We start from the raw sequence: 13,865 nt of genomic DNA on the forward strand, positions 1-13,865 counted from the left end.
GAATTTTATATCATTTATATGAGATAAAAGTTATATTTTTTAACTGAAAGAGTATTCTTAATTGAGAATTGTGTAATTGTTTTTAAATTTACTTGCTAGGTATATTATCTAACTTTATAATAAATTTTGGTTTTTACAGACAAGCTTTAGATAACGTTATAAATTGTTTATATATATGTAAATTTATTATAAGTAAGCATTAAGTAATTTGTATACAAAGTACAAATGAACATTTATATCCATATATTAGTAAAAAAATCTAATAGGAGTAATGATAAATAATTTTTATAATTTTATAGCCAATGTATAATGTACAATGTATGCATTAAATATAATGATTGTAAAAATGTATAAACATATGTTTATAATTATGAGACATATACATGGAATATGTAAGGAGTAAATACCATGAACAAATTTGATACACACACATATATTGTAACTATATAATATGTACATCTGTAACATATATTTTTTCATATATATATTTTAATTATATATTTTATTTTGTGTTAAAATAATACGAACAGAAATGTTGAAGAGAGTTTAAGAAAACTGATAAAATGATAAATTGAAATGTAATACTTATTTTTAGTAATAAAAGAAAAAATAACAATATTAAAATGTTTTTCCTGATTGTAAAACGAATATTGTTATATTTACATATTAAATATATTTTATGAATTTTTACTTATTTTCATATTTTAGCATCATATAACTATTATTTTTTACGTTTGTATATCTTTATGTTCTTCTGTTACAAGATCATCAGTCACAAAACTTTCATCCTGTTCATCTACTTTGTTTAAATTATAAGATTCTGTTAAATTGGTATCAAATTGATCGCTTTCTTCCATTCCATATCCATTGTTTGGTTCTATCATTTGGTTCTAAAAAGATATTATATTAATAAGGTAATATATATAAATTACATATTACATTTAATCTGTTGAACAAACCAATGATTTGCTTTTAAAAAAAAGTTTTCTACAAATTTTTCGAGCTTTTTCGGGATTGATATCAGCTTCTATTAGTGACGTTAGAACATCTCTCTCAGTTATATGTAATTCGGGATTAGCATCAATCAATATGACCGATTTACTTTTAGCGCTTAGTGTATCATGCCTAATTTCGTCTAGTTTCTGATACCACATTAATTTTTTAAGTACTCTATCTTCATTTAAACCTCTTGGAGGCATCAGTGGTCGAATTTCAGAAATATTTAATAATTGTTGAGCATATACAAGATCTTCTAATTCTTCTCCCTCTGAATTATCCGATATATTTAAAGCAAGTTTTAATTGATAAATCTCGTACAACATTCGCTTCTATTTAGAAACACAAAGTTTGTTACTTCATGCATTTAACATTATTTTATAAACTTAAGTGATAATAAGTGATATTATTCTGACCGTGTCTAGAATTGTTTTGTTTTCTTCAATGTGTTTCTTAAATACTTCTTGTAGTTCTTCATCAGTATACAAACCATTGAGTATTATTTCATGTGTAATATCGTACATAAATTTTGCGTATTTCGCTTCTTCATCCTTTATATGTACTTTTTGATCAATGAAGTCAGTACATAGTTGAGCGGTTTCATAATTTCTATAATTTCTTGATGTGCTATCTTCTGATGGAAGATGATTGATGTTTTGTGATAAATAATCACAAGTAGATTTATAATACATCGAATTTTTTTCTATTCTATATATATTTTTACAGTAACATAAATAATTTATCAATAACAAATACCTATAATTTCAGTCAATTTAAATAACGAAGCAAATGTTTCTATTGCAAAATTTTATCTCACCTATCTTTAAATTTTAATGCAGTTTCCACGCTTGTAGAATTAAAAATCTTTCTACAACTATTACTTGATTGTGAATAAGACTGTTCTCTTATATTTTTACTATTTGATGTAACTGGCTCCGAACTACCTGTTTTAAATATTGATGAACTTGGACAAACTACATGACTGTGAGATTTTGGTCGTGAACAGATCTCATTATAATCGGATAACGGATTAGTAAAGTACTTTTGAGCTTCACACTGGCTGAAATACTTTGAGTCATAGTTCATTCTTAAAAAGTCCTGTTAATTAATCATTAAAGAATAATTTGGATTTATAATTTATAATTTTTGAATTGAATAATTTATAATTTCATTCTTATGTTATATTTCGTGCAAACTTCTTAACGATCAAAAATGAGTTACATGAATAATTTACCATTGGATGATATGAGACATCATACGTTAATTTATCAATTACATTATTTGTAATTTCAGTTTTTACAAACTGTGGTTTCCAATCTATTTGTTTGCACATTTGTTTTTTTTTACGTATGTAGCTTCTGTTTCTAGCATCAACAACACATTTGGCCAGCAAAATGCGTCGTAAGTGCGCGCTCATAGAGTTATATGCTGTTAATTGTTCATAATAATTTTGTCCATTTTGGTTGTATGCTACATGTAATATAAATTTACGAGTTAAAAAAGAATTTTGTAAAATATATATCCTCTTAAATAATTTAAAACATCGATATTTCGATCAAATTGAAAAATTTGGAACAATGAAAGAAATACATTTTTCATACCAGTGCTTTTAAGATTAACTTCACTCTTATTACATCTTGTCATTTCTTCAAAACTATAATATTATTACTTGTCTATTTTGAATCTTATTTCTAACTTGATGTACTAATTTAAAAAATAGTTAAAAGATGCTAAACAATTAATAAAACAACACTAACAAAAATTTATATCTTACTAATTACACATAAAATACTGTGAGGTACGTAACATATGCATACAAGTTTAAAGTTGTTACTGTATGGTTACCAAGCAACAATATAATTTTTCTTTACTAGACTACAAAGTTTATCCCATATAAATTATGTAACAATTTACGCCTGAAACAATTTAATTATTTGTTTAATATTCCGACATAACATTATAAATTACATTTCTCGTAAATATATACATATATGTATTCATTAATCTATATTACGTACTCATATTTTATACAATATATATACATATAAAATTAATGATAATTAAGTTTTGAACTTAAACATTGAAAAAAGAAAATTAATCATAAACAAGATACAATCTTCTTAAAATGCAGAGTTTTAATTATTATAAATAATAAACAGCATTTATAATTATTTCAGTAGTAAATGAATTACATACAGTCTTTTTAATGTTATTGCTTATAATTCTACAACGGTAAGAGTCACATACAATCCTGAATTCCGCGGAATCAATGATGTTGCTGCATATGTTAATTTACGATCGCACTATATTTCTACAAAGATACCTAACATATTTTGTCTGTGACTATATTTTGTTTATGATTGAATAATTTGAATTTATGTCTGTATCATAATTCTGTTATCTACAACAGGTAACTAAACTTTATATCAAATTTTTAATTTATTAATATTTATAACTATAATAATACATTTTATATATGTATATAGGTATGTACATGGATTTATCAATATCTTTAATTTTAGTAAAAGTAAATGCTGAATAGAAGTTATAACGGTAAGTATGTAAGTACTTACATATTTCATTCTTTAAGTAGTATGTGTTATGTATGTGACTTATCATTTATTTTGCTATCGCAGGTTTATTTGATTTTAATGATTCGTAGCAGATATGATATGATGTTCAAAAAGATTGGAGTCATAACCTAAAATTAGGCGTGTGCCAAAAATCGTAGATAGTAAAATATGCAAATAAAAAAAAGTTATTACAATGTATAATGTCTATGAGCAATTATCTATTAAAGATATAGCAAACTGGGTCGCCTCTGGAGCAATAATATTTGGTGGAATTATTCCCTATGTGCCACAATATAGAGAAATTAAAAGAAGGGATAGTGCGGAAGGGTTCTCCCTTTATGTATGCTTTACACTTTTAATAGCTAATACATTACGTATTTTCTTTTGGTTTGTACATTTACTTAATATAACAATTTGCGATTGTGTTGTATCAATTTATACTAATACAGGTCTGTATCTTTTACAGGTTTGGGAAACGTTATGAAATACCTCTCTTATTACAAAGTATATGCATGATTGTTACTATGTTTATAATGATTAAACTGTGTATAAATGTACAAAGCAGAAATCAAGTAATAAAAGTCAGAGAACGTGTATTTTCAGGTATGTTTAAGTACAGGGAAATGAAAATAAATTTTTTTTGTAAAAACATACACAATAATGTATTTTCAAATTATAACTCATGTTAAATCTTAATTTAAACAGATTTTGATGCAAATTTTTTTTGGAAGTGGACAGATTTTCAATCTTACTTAGATTTTATGCTATTATTTGCTGTATTAATAGGAATTCTAACATATTTATTAGTGGATGTACCAATATTTGTTGAAACTATAGGATTACTTGCAGTATTAACAGAGGCTATGCTTGGAATACCACAATTTTTGCGTAATTTTTTTAATAAATCAACTAATGGAATGAGGTATAAAATTATAATTTAATAACAAGATGCGATACCTGAATAACATTCATAAAATAAATAATTTTTCTGTTAATTTCAGTATTGTTATGGTTGCAATGTGGACATTAGGTGATGCATTTAAAACATGTTATTTTGTTATAAGAGAAGCTCCAATACAATTTGAAGTTTGTGGTACTCTTCAGGTTATAATTGATATTGCAATTTTAACACAGGTATATATTTATCAAAATAAGACAACCATACATACAAGAGTTCCAGTTCGAGTTGACTAAATCTAGTACTTTACTGTAACATACTTTTTCTACAGCTTCCATTAGCTAAAAAATGTATCTGTGTTATAGATAAATATTTATGATTTTTTAATATACGTGCACTTGATTGTACAAAAAAAAAAAAGAAAACACAAAATGAAATATATAAAGCATTGTAAATAAGCATTTATCAAATAATATTTCTTATTTTCACTTAAAGGATATACCATATTTTTTTAATTATATTAAACTTTTGATATATTTTAATTGTATTACATATGTACAAATTTTATGAAATAAAATTTTGTTAATATAACGGGAATTCAATTTCAATTAAAAAATGGCATTTATTCCATTATGTATTTAGTTTGTATTAAAAAGCATATATCTTTCTTATTACTTTTATAACAGAACTATGTAATTTATATGTATCTTACGTGTTTAAATATAATTGAAGATAAAGATCAGTCGTCAGTGTCACAGTCATATAAATAGGTCTGAATTTTGGACACTCCTATGCCGAAAGCATAAAAGAAGTTACCCAAAAATTAAGTCGTGAAAAATTAATATGGTAGACAAAAACGGTCTCGTTCTGTGCATGTGCAACACACGTGTGTATATATATATATATACACCATAGCAGAGACATTCTACTCATCTCTATCTGCTTGCAAGAATGAGAATGCGTTGTCTTCCATGTTGATTTTTCACGACTTGATTTTCGAACTGTTTGTACCTATATTTCGGTATATGAGCATTGAAACTTATTGTTTCTAACTATTGGTTGTAACTATTGGCTGCCGGCTAGTGACACTCGAATGAACAGATTATATATACTACATTCACAATGATTGGTTGTAGCTTTCAGTTCTAATTTACAGATTTTTTGAACACCTTCAAAAAATGATGCAAGTCAATATATTTGTCGGCTAAGCAGACTTCCAATTAAAATAAAAATACTGATATAACAAATTAATTGTTATTATTGATTATTATTTTTACGTAAACTTCATGATATCGATGATATAAATACTTACTGATTGTACTGTTTGTGATTACAATAGTGACATTTTTAGAAGATTAGTGTTAAATAAAAAATCTTATATTAGTTTCATAAAGAAATATATGTACATGTGTTTTTTTGTATTGTTTATTCGTATTTCTGTAAATACAGTGTTAAAAAGTCGCTTGAAGTAATTTTAAAGTCAGTTAATCTTACTGGAATGCATTTATTTCATTAGCTTTTTAATCATTTTATACACGGTGTCGTTAATATTTTTAATATTAATATTTCAAATCATATTATAAAATTTACAAATCAAATTTATTGTGTTAAAAGTAATTTATATCTATTAACCATAAGCTAAACGTTGTAATGGGAGACAGTCAGTGGAATGATTGGAAACCTTTTATCTATGGGGGTTTAGCTTCGATTGTTGCAGAATTAGGTATGTGGTGTTATATTACAATAATTGTATTCTAAAAGTTTATTTATCTATCAATAACTTATTTACTCATCGTTTTTATAAATATATTTCTGGTTAGGTACTTTTCCATTAGACACAACAAAAACACGTCTTCAAATCCAAGGACAAAAATTTGATCAAAAATATGCGCATCTAAAATATTCTGGTATGACAGATGCTTTATTTCAAATATCACAACAAGAAGGTTTTAAAGCTCTATATTCTGGGTAAAAAGAAGTTTGATTTATATACATACATATATATATTATTACAATATTTCATTTGACTACTAGATAGGATTATTTTATTAGTACTAATTTTTTTATTATATAGGATTAGTTCAGCTATTTTAAGGCAAGCTACTTATGGAACTATAAAATTTGGTACCTATTATTCTTTAAAAAAAGCAGCTATGGATAAATGGAAAACAGATGATTTAGTTGTTATAAATGTTATATGTGCTGCATTAGCTGGTGCTATCTCAAGTGCTATAGCTAATCCAACTGATGTAGTTAAAGTTCGTATGCAAGTAACTGGAATTAACTCAAATTTAACATTGTTTGGTTGTTTTCAAGATGTATATCAACATGAAGGTATTTGCGGTTTATGGAGGGTACGTAAATTAATTAATATAAATTTTAACAATATTTATGTAATTTTATACACAAAAATTGTATGCAGGGTGTAGGACCTACTGCTCAAAGAGCAGCAATTATTGCAGCTGTAGAATTGCCTATATATGATTACAGTAAAAACAAGTTTATGGTTCTATTGGGAGATAGTATTAGTAATCATTTTGTGTAAGTAAACTGTATCTATATATTTTATTTAATTTTATATTGTTCTTTGATGTCATTGTATAAATAGATACATATTATTGTATTAAAAATAGTTTATTTGAAAACAAGTATAAATTGTGTATTAGTCTTTCTTTTAATATTAATACGTAAATAATAAATAAACCATTATCCGGGCTAATTCTGTTTATCACGAAATATTTATCACATCATTATCATACTAACAAATGTTCAATAATGTTTTTAAAGCAAACATATTTCATGTGATCTTTTACAGTATGTGATGTCATGTGAGTATATCTAAACATATCTTGTTTATTTTATGTTACAATTTTTTTAATGATGTTTATAATTTCTAATATTAGTATTATTTATTATATCTCCTAAATTTTCCTATCCTATGACTTTGGTAATATACACATGATAAATATGTATAACTAATAAATAAAATTTTCTGTATTTTAATTTTGACATTCATGTTTATATTGTACAATATAAATATTTTTCTCGGAGTAGCAAATAATGAATTAAATAACTCAAATAATTTCGACTTAGCAATATTAATAATATAGTGGTTTTATACTTAATTAAAAAGGAAGTAACATTTTTCTAAAAGTGAAAAATTTTATTTCCAGGTTCTTTCACACTGTGGTGCACATGGGCACATTCAGTACGTGGACATTGAGATGACCACAGAGAATCAAAATGGAAGTTATGTTTAATATTTCTTGTTTGTATATAAATTGTTAAAACTGTTATCCAGATGTCTAATCATCTTGAATTGCATAATCAATCGTTTCACTTACCATTTCATGCAAATTTGTTTACAGTATTATATACAAGATTGAATACACAGTTTGCTTTTGTTTTCTTTATTTTCTTTATGTATATTTTTTCTATGTATTGAACATTTTGTAGTAAGTTGTAAAATATACCATACAGATCTTTTTTACGAGTTATAATATTGTAGATACCACATTGTATATTTGAATTTCAAGAGCCTGGATAAGGGTTGCTTTAATTTAGTAGAATGAAACAGGGCTTCAAAATTGCTATTGAATATACACATATGTATACTCACATATACATGTAATTATATATTTCAGGTCCAGTTTTATAGCTAGTATGGGAAGTGCAATAGCTTCTACTCCTATAGATGTTGTGCGTGTAAGTATAGTTAGTAAATATTTTATCACTTGTATTTTTTACTTAAATGAAATTGTTACAGACACGTTTAATGAATCAAAGAAGGATACCTACCGCAAGTGGCATGTTACCACCTCATATTTATAATGGTAGCATAGATTGCTTTGTACAGGTATATGGTTTAAAATATTATGTACATATGTTTTGTCCTTTTTAATAATATCATACAGATTTTATTTTTTTTTTGTAGACTTTTAAAAATGAAGGATTTTTAGCCTTATACAAAGGTTTTGTACCTACTTGGTTTAGAATGGGACCATGGAATATCATATTTTTTATAACATATGAACAGTTGAAACAATTAGGTGATTCAAATTTATCATTAAATAATGAGTTGGATCACTCAAATAAATAGTAGTAAATAAAAGAAAATAAATAAAACAAACAAGTATGTGTATATGAATATATGAAAAATTAGTGGCAGTAATAGTAGATTACACAACTAACATTTGTATTACATAATTTATTTTTATGAAATGTTTATTTAAACATATGTGAAAAAACTATACAGAAAGTATACCAAAATAAATAGAATTTATTTTCTTTAGCAATAATGAAATTACAATCATTAGTGAAAGCATTCGAAGTAATATGACATCATATGCTATATGAAGAATATAAAGTCATGAATATTGAACATTCAATTTACATATAATTCAAAACGCACATTATGTTCACATTTTGTAGATTAAGTTGCAAGTTTTTACTTTTTATTTACTTTTTTAGATTTATAAATGCAAGTGCAAATTATTTTTATTATTTAATTAATTTTATGTTCTTTGTATTTAGATTTATGTTTTCATAAAAGAATAAGACTGAATGTTAGGAAATAAATTTATGAAATACATCCAAAGAACTTATAAAAACTATGTACTACATATCAGTATATATAAATTTATGTATAAAAATTTGTTGTAGACTCAAGTTTACAAACAGAATATGTTAAAGAAACAGTATTTTAAATGTATGTATAATATTTGTATTTGAGACTTTTTATAAACCGTTAGGAATGTGTAACAGTATGACATAAAATATGATAAAATATTATAATATGCAACAAATGTTAGACTTTCAACGAATATTACAACAATTTCAAATGAATACGGCATGTATGTATTAGATACAGCTTTTTCTGCTATATTATATTTACTAAGATGAAAAGTTTTGCTATAAACTGATAGTGAAATTTATAATTAAGGAATATTTCAGTCACATTGCAGATATTACAATATGAATTATACATTTTTACAATCCCATACGATTATCTTCCTGTCTTTTCCACCAGTTAAGACTATATTATTTTCTGTTGATACTGATAATGTATTAATTGGACCTAAAAAAATGACTGTATTCTTAATTATCAGTAAAGTCATATGTAAATTAAATTTTAAGTATCGAATATTCCAATGTAAATACAAGGAATTAATGTATTAATGTATAGAATACTGTACCATTATGGCAATGTATTTGTGTAATAAAAACTGCTCCTTGGCGGTTCCAAACATTAATATTACCATTACTATCTCCTATTAATAAAAAACTTCTGAACCATGTTAGTGTTAGAGGTTCGTATTCTATAGTTGTACGATAAATCTGAGTACTTGTATGAATATCAATTATATTTAGTATTTTATCCTCTGCACATGAAATTATGCTTTTTCCTTCTTGATCAAACACCATTGCATTTATTTTACAATTATGTGCTGTAGAAAAGGAAATAAGGTGAATGTGCCTTTTAAAATCGAGAAGGTAGTTATCATGAAATGTACCTTTTGCAGTAAATTGCAAATGATATGTATCCATATTCCATAAAAAAATTTCTCCATCTTCTGTGCCAGATACCAATAATGTTTCATCTCTATAAATATTCCACCAATAAAGATTTTTTAAACATACTATTTAATATTACTTGCAAACCATAAGAAAAATAATGTTACCCTGATATATTGATGCAAGTTACTTTAGAATCATGATCTAATTGTGCAATAAGGCACTCAGCTGGTTTAATTTTTGTCCCAGAAGAATAGCTTTTCCATACTTTTGCTGTACAATCCCATGAACCAGAGATAATAATCTTACGACTATCACTTAATGCTAAACAAGAAACAGCATCTTCATGTCCTTGTAGTATATCTATTACTCTACCAAATTCAATATCGTAAAATATCCTATAAAAAAAATTAATTAATGAAAGAGTGAAATACATATATGAAATATTTATTTAACATGCTTACAGTGAATTGTCCCAGGATCCAGCAACTAATATATTGCGATGAGAAGATGTATAATATGATACACAAGAGGAAAGTGGTAATGATGATAAAGATACATTACGTGTTAATTTTTTATTTTTTATACTATATAATTTAAGCATTCCATCTTGTCCAACTGATATTACTTCATTAATTTCTTCCTTATTCTGTATGATAATACTACTTACACTTTCTTTATGAGATTGAAACATTATTAATTCATGTAATTCAAAAGTCTTTTCTATAGGATTTTCTTTATCTTCTGAAAGAAATTATTTTTTATTACACATATTTATAATAAATTTATATTTCATTAACTTTTAATTTATTTAAATTAAGATTATATATCATATACCTGTTTCACTTGCAGTTGATGCTGAAGTAGTTTTAATATGCAATTTATCCAGAGTAAGTATAGAACGTTTGGGGTGTGGTAAAGTAAAAATTTGTTTTGGTATTTGACCAAACTCCATAATTTGTATCTCCAAACCATGCCTATCATTAATATCTTTAATAGTGTCTAAGTTAACTGCTCCTTCATAGCATAAATAGAAAAATACTGAAATGCAGTATATTATAAAATAAATGTTATTTATACGTCAACTTTCATAATTAAATAGTTTACCATTATTAGCTTTCTCTGCTTCAATTCCTCTTTGTTTATATCCAAAAATTAAATCAATCCAGTGATGAAGATTTTGAGAAACATAATCACTCTCTAACGCACTTCTTAATACTTGTACAAAATGAGCTGGTCCTAAAATTTGATAACTAATTCATATTAAATTACAAATAATTATTTCTTATGAATTAAAAAACACATACCATTTGCCCATGGTGGTAACTGTACATCTCCTATTTTTGTTCCATCATGTCGATATCCAAAATCAATACCGTAACTATTTATTAAAAAATCACCACCATTGTTTGTGTCATAAAATTCTGGGATCAGTTCTTTAAAGTCAGACATGTTCACCAAAACATTTTTCCAAACGTCAGCTACACTGTTAGGTGTTTTTGTTGGTAAGAGTGAAACAAAAAATCGATTCTGCAGAGTCGACAGAGTAATTATTTTTACAGTATAATAAGCAATTACCATAAAATTTTACCTTGTCTGTGCAACCAAAAATTTTATACACATACATTTATTATCACTACTAGAGTCAACAACATATATATTTCCTTAACGTTCATAAATTTAATACTCTCAAAGAATCGTAGCAATATATATTTAAAAAAAAAAAAAACACATACCTATTGAACATTCTATCTGGATGATCAAATCTTCCATTTTGTAAACAAAGCATGTACTGAGGATATTTTCGTACTAAATAAAATAATACAAATCCTGGGGCACTGTAATGAGAACCATACAAAAATTTTGGTTCTGACATTTCCAAATATCGTTCCTAAAACATAATAACACCATTATCTCACTCCTGACATATATATTTTGCACATCAAAAAAGAAATACACCTTTAATCTTTCTAACCGATTTGGCTCAAGAGCTCCAATAGGCTTTGAAAGATCTCTATAAATACTAGGATCATTTAAATCCAATGTAGCAGATGTGTAATCTTGTAATACCCAAGGCATAACTGGATACTGAGTTAAATCATGAAAAGTTCTATCTGCCAAACTGAAAAATAATATTTAAGTTAAACTGTACAATTAAATATTTCAATTATTTATTAAAATAAAAGTTACCTATTAATGTACAAGAGATAATCATAATTTGACAAAGAACCATTTTGCCACCTCATAGTCATTTGATCCTGAGGTACTCTTTCTAAAGAAACTGTAGGTTGGTTTAATAATTTTGTGTATAATTCATCCCTGTCATTTTGAGTTTTTAATGATATAAATAAATGTTCAACTTTATTTTCAGGCTGTCGTAACCACTTTATTTCAAGCCCCTATGTTTAAAACAATTTTAAAATATCTATATCAAACTACAATGATTAGACATTGATGTACAAAGCTATACTTACAATTTGGCTTAGAAGAAATCGTCGTTTATTAATATTAATAATATCATTCAGTTGTATTTTTAAAACTGGATGCTAAAATCATAAAATTATTCTTTTAATAACTCGCTTAAATTATTTATCATTGACATTATAAGGTACATACTTGGTCTAAATTATTATAAGGTTGAAAATAAATTCTTGAAGTAGTTAAAAGTATTCTTCCTGGATTTATAACAAGAGGCAATACTTTATTTGCTTGAGTTTCTAACACTACCTGCTCATATAAATCTCCTAACCATGATGTATCAAATGATACTCTAGATTGTCGAGAGTGTACAATCGCCATAATCTACATAAGAATAATAATTTAATAACATTATTTTAGAGATTTTAGTATAATAATATATATAATGATTTTAAAATATACCATTGCATTTTGTTCAGCTGTTGGCAAAGTAGCTGCTCTAAATAACTGTAGGATTTGTGGAAGACAATCATCTATTTTTGCATAATTAAAGTAAAAATGAAAAGTAGTATTTTGATGTATGAATTTATATGGTGCAAGTATATTTTTCTCCAACATTTTCACATACTGTTTGCATTGAACTATTAATATATTGCTACATCTTGTAAATAAAATAAAGATTGTTAATGCAAGGAAACTATTATAGTGGTATATTAAAAGTTAAAAATACAAACTTTTCTAGATCATTGTTGGATTGACATTGATCAATGGCTATAGTTTCTTTGAGTTGAATTTTAATTAAAGGCTGATTAATATCTTTATTTACAAATACTAAGGATTTTGAACAGAATTTTAATCTTCCATCTCTCCATGTTTGTTCTTCTGAAGTAGAATTATCAACAAGTTTCATTTGAACACTATAATCTTCAAAAAATATTTCTCCTGAATCCAAAAGGAGCATTGTAAACCTGATAGATTCATTTACAGTACATAACATATTATTAAATAACTTAAAATTACAACTAATTTTACAACTAAACTTAATTACACTATTGCGTATAATTTTAAATTGATAAACGTAGAAATTAGTTATATTTTCATAAATAAGCACATACAATTAGAAAGAAAGATTAAATTACCTTTCTTTTTCCATTGTTGCAAAAGTAAATGCAAATTATAATAAGGATATATAATAAATGATACGCATAATTTGATTAAATACTTTTTATGCACAAAATTTACGTGATCATTTCCCAGTAAATAAAATATGAACTTTATTTTAGGTTAATGACAGTATGAATCATCACATACATATATAACATCTGTGTACCGTCTGCTCAAACAACTATTCACTGAAACAGCAAGGCTTGTTCTGTTTCATGCATTCTTGCAATATAAGTTTAAATCTATAAAAATTAAAAATTAGAAGAGACAAATAGTTTCAGTTATTTAATCAAAAACTATAA

General features: G+C 25.6%; 4 protein-coding genes across 8 annotated transcripts; 2 read left to right on the forward strand and 2 right to left on the reverse strand.

The window, feature by feature from the left end:
- Window positions 1–594: 594 nt before the first annotated feature.
- Window positions 595–3,655, reverse strand: LOC132913043 (uncharacterized). 2 transcript variants are annotated; one of them, XM_060970971.1, is made up of 7 exons: window positions 3,570–3,655; window positions 2,598–2,912; window positions 2,231–2,466; window positions 1,814–2,094; window positions 1,413–1,704; window positions 960–1,328; window positions 595–890 (listed from the first exon to the last, which is right to left on the reverse strand). In XM_060970971.1, exons 2-7 carry the CDS (start codon window positions 2,638–2,640, stop codon window positions 729–731), a joined length of 1,383 nt encoding a protein of 460 aa, XP_060826954.1. In that variant the 5' UTR covers window positions 2,641–2,912; window positions 3,570–3,655; the 3' UTR covers window positions 595–728. The 2 variants fall into 2 exon arrangements, with proteins under 2 accessions (XP_060826954.1, XP_060826955.1); XM_060970972.1 differs by lacking the exon at window positions 3,570–3,655 and having other exon boundaries at window positions 597–890; window positions 2,814–3,039.
- Window positions 3,656–3,762: 107 nt separating this feature from the next.
- On the forward strand, window positions 3,763–5,058 carry LOC132913061 (solute carrier family 66 member 2). Of its 2 annotated transcripts, XM_060971012.1 has the most exons (5): window positions 3,763–3,956; window positions 4,036–4,172; window positions 4,275–4,491; window positions 4,571–4,599; window positions 4,704–5,058. In XM_060971012.1, the coding sequence occupies exons 1-5, from the start codon at window positions 3,763–3,765 to the stop codon at window positions 4,721–4,723; spliced, it is 597 nt and encodes a 198-aa protein (XP_060826995.1). In that variant the 3' UTR covers window positions 4,724–5,058. The 2 variants fall into 2 exon arrangements, with proteins under 2 accessions (XP_060826995.1, XP_060826994.1); XM_060971011.1 differs by having other exon boundaries at window positions 4,571–5,058.
- A 761-nt stretch (window positions 5,059–5,819) lies between these two features.
- Window positions 5,820–9,719, forward strand: LOC132913053 (mitochondrial uncoupling protein Bmcp). Of its 2 annotated transcripts, none has more exons than XM_060970996.1 (8): window positions 5,820–6,005; window positions 6,106–6,190; window positions 6,288–6,435; window positions 6,542–6,821; window positions 6,890–7,008; window positions 8,112–8,172; window positions 8,234–8,323; window positions 8,402–9,719. In XM_060970996.1, exons 2-8 carry the CDS (start codon window positions 6,118–6,120, stop codon window positions 8,564–8,566), a joined length of 936 nt encoding a protein of 311 aa, XP_060826979.1. In that variant the 5' UTR covers window positions 5,820–6,005; window positions 6,106–6,117; the 3' UTR covers window positions 8,567–9,719. The 2 variants fall into 2 exon arrangements, with proteins under 2 accessions (XP_060826979.1, XP_060826980.1); XM_060970997.1 differs by lacking the exon at window positions 5,820–6,005 and having other exon boundaries at window positions 6,014–6,190; window positions 8,402–8,599; window positions 9,130–9,719.
- Window positions 9,168–13,821, reverse strand: LOC132913016 (protein FAN-like). 2 transcript variants are annotated; one of them, XM_060970896.1, is made up of 16 exons: window positions 13,539–13,821; window positions 13,134–13,341; window positions 12,862–13,060; window positions 12,598–12,783; window positions 12,456–12,527; window positions 12,172–12,380; window positions 11,941–12,103; window positions 11,718–11,872; window positions 11,289–11,467; window positions 11,089–11,220; window positions 10,819–11,022; window positions 10,446–10,725; window positions 10,149–10,379; window positions 9,981–10,069; window positions 9,663–9,914; window positions 9,168–9,544 (listed from the first exon to the last, which is right to left on the reverse strand). In XM_060970896.1, exons 2-16 carry the CDS (start codon window positions 13,307–13,309, stop codon window positions 9,447–9,449), a joined length of 2,625 nt encoding a protein of 874 aa, XP_060826879.1. In that variant the 5' UTR covers window positions 13,310–13,341; window positions 13,539–13,821; the 3' UTR covers window positions 9,168–9,446. The 2 variants fall into 2 exon arrangements, with proteins under 2 accessions (XP_060826879.1, XP_060826878.1); XM_060970895.1 differs by having other exon boundaries at window positions 13,134–13,367.
- Window positions 13,822–13,865: the final 44 nt, after the last annotated feature.

The sequence above is a fragment of the Bombus pascuorum genome, chromosome 12 (assembly GCF_905332965.1).
Source record: "Bombus pascuorum chromosome 12, iyBomPasc1.1, whole genome shotgun sequence".
In the NCBI taxonomy this organism is placed as follows: Eukaryota; Metazoa; Arthropoda; class Insecta; order Hymenoptera; family Apidae; genus Bombus; species Bombus pascuorum.

What these genes read in the sequence shown, in the direction of transcription:
- LOC132913043 (XM_060970971.1), bottom strand. Translation starts at nt 2,640, where the DNA reads ATGACAAGATGTAATAAGAGTGAAGTTAATCTTAAAAGCACTG. An exon ending in ATGTCTCATATCATCCAATG is followed by an intron (nt 2,095 to 2,230) that starts GTAAATTATTCA and finishes ATTAATTAACAG; the next exon opens with GACTTTTTAAGAATGAACTA. An exon ending in GCATTAAAATTTAAAGATAG is followed by an intron (nt 1,705 to 1,813) that starts GTGAGATAAAAT and finishes AAATATATATAG; the next exon opens with AATAGAAAAAAATTCGATGT.
- LOC132913061 (XM_060971011.1), top strand. Translation starts at nt 3,763, where the DNA reads ATGTATAATGTCTATGAGCAATTATCTATTAAAGATATAGCAAACTGG. An exon ending in ACATTACGTATTTTCTTTTG is followed by an intron (nt 3,957 to 4,035) that starts GTTTGTACATTT and finishes TATCTTTTACAG; the next exon opens with GTTTGGGAAACGTTATGAAA. An exon ending in AAATCAACTAATGGAATGAG is followed by an intron (nt 4,492 to 4,570) that starts GTATAAAATTAT and finishes TGTTAATTTCAG; the next exon opens with TATTGTTATGGTTGCAATGT.
- LOC132913053 (XM_060970996.1), top strand. Translation starts at nt 6,118, where the DNA reads ATGGGAGACAGTCAGTGGAATGATTGGAAACCTTTTATCTATGGGGGT. An exon ending in TTTAAAGCTCTATATTCTGG is followed by an intron (nt 6,436 to 6,541) that starts GTAAAAAGAAGT and finishes TTTATTATATAG; the next exon opens with GATTAGTTCAGCTATTTTAA. An exon ending in GTATTTGCGGTTTATGGAGG is followed by an intron (nt 6,822 to 6,889) that starts GTACGTAAATTA and finishes AATTGTATGCAG; the next exon opens with GGTGTAGGACCTACTGCTCA.
- LOC132913016 (XM_060970895.1), bottom strand. An exon ending in CTTATAATAATTTAGACCAA is followed by an intron (nt 12,528 to 12,597) that starts GTATGTACCTTA and finishes TTATGATTTTAG; the next exon opens with CATCCAGTTTTAAAAATACA. An exon ending in TATCTCTTGTACATTAATAG is followed by an intron (nt 12,104 to 12,171) that starts GTAACTTTTATT and finishes ATTATTTTTCAG; the next exon opens with TTTGGCAGATAGAACTTTTC.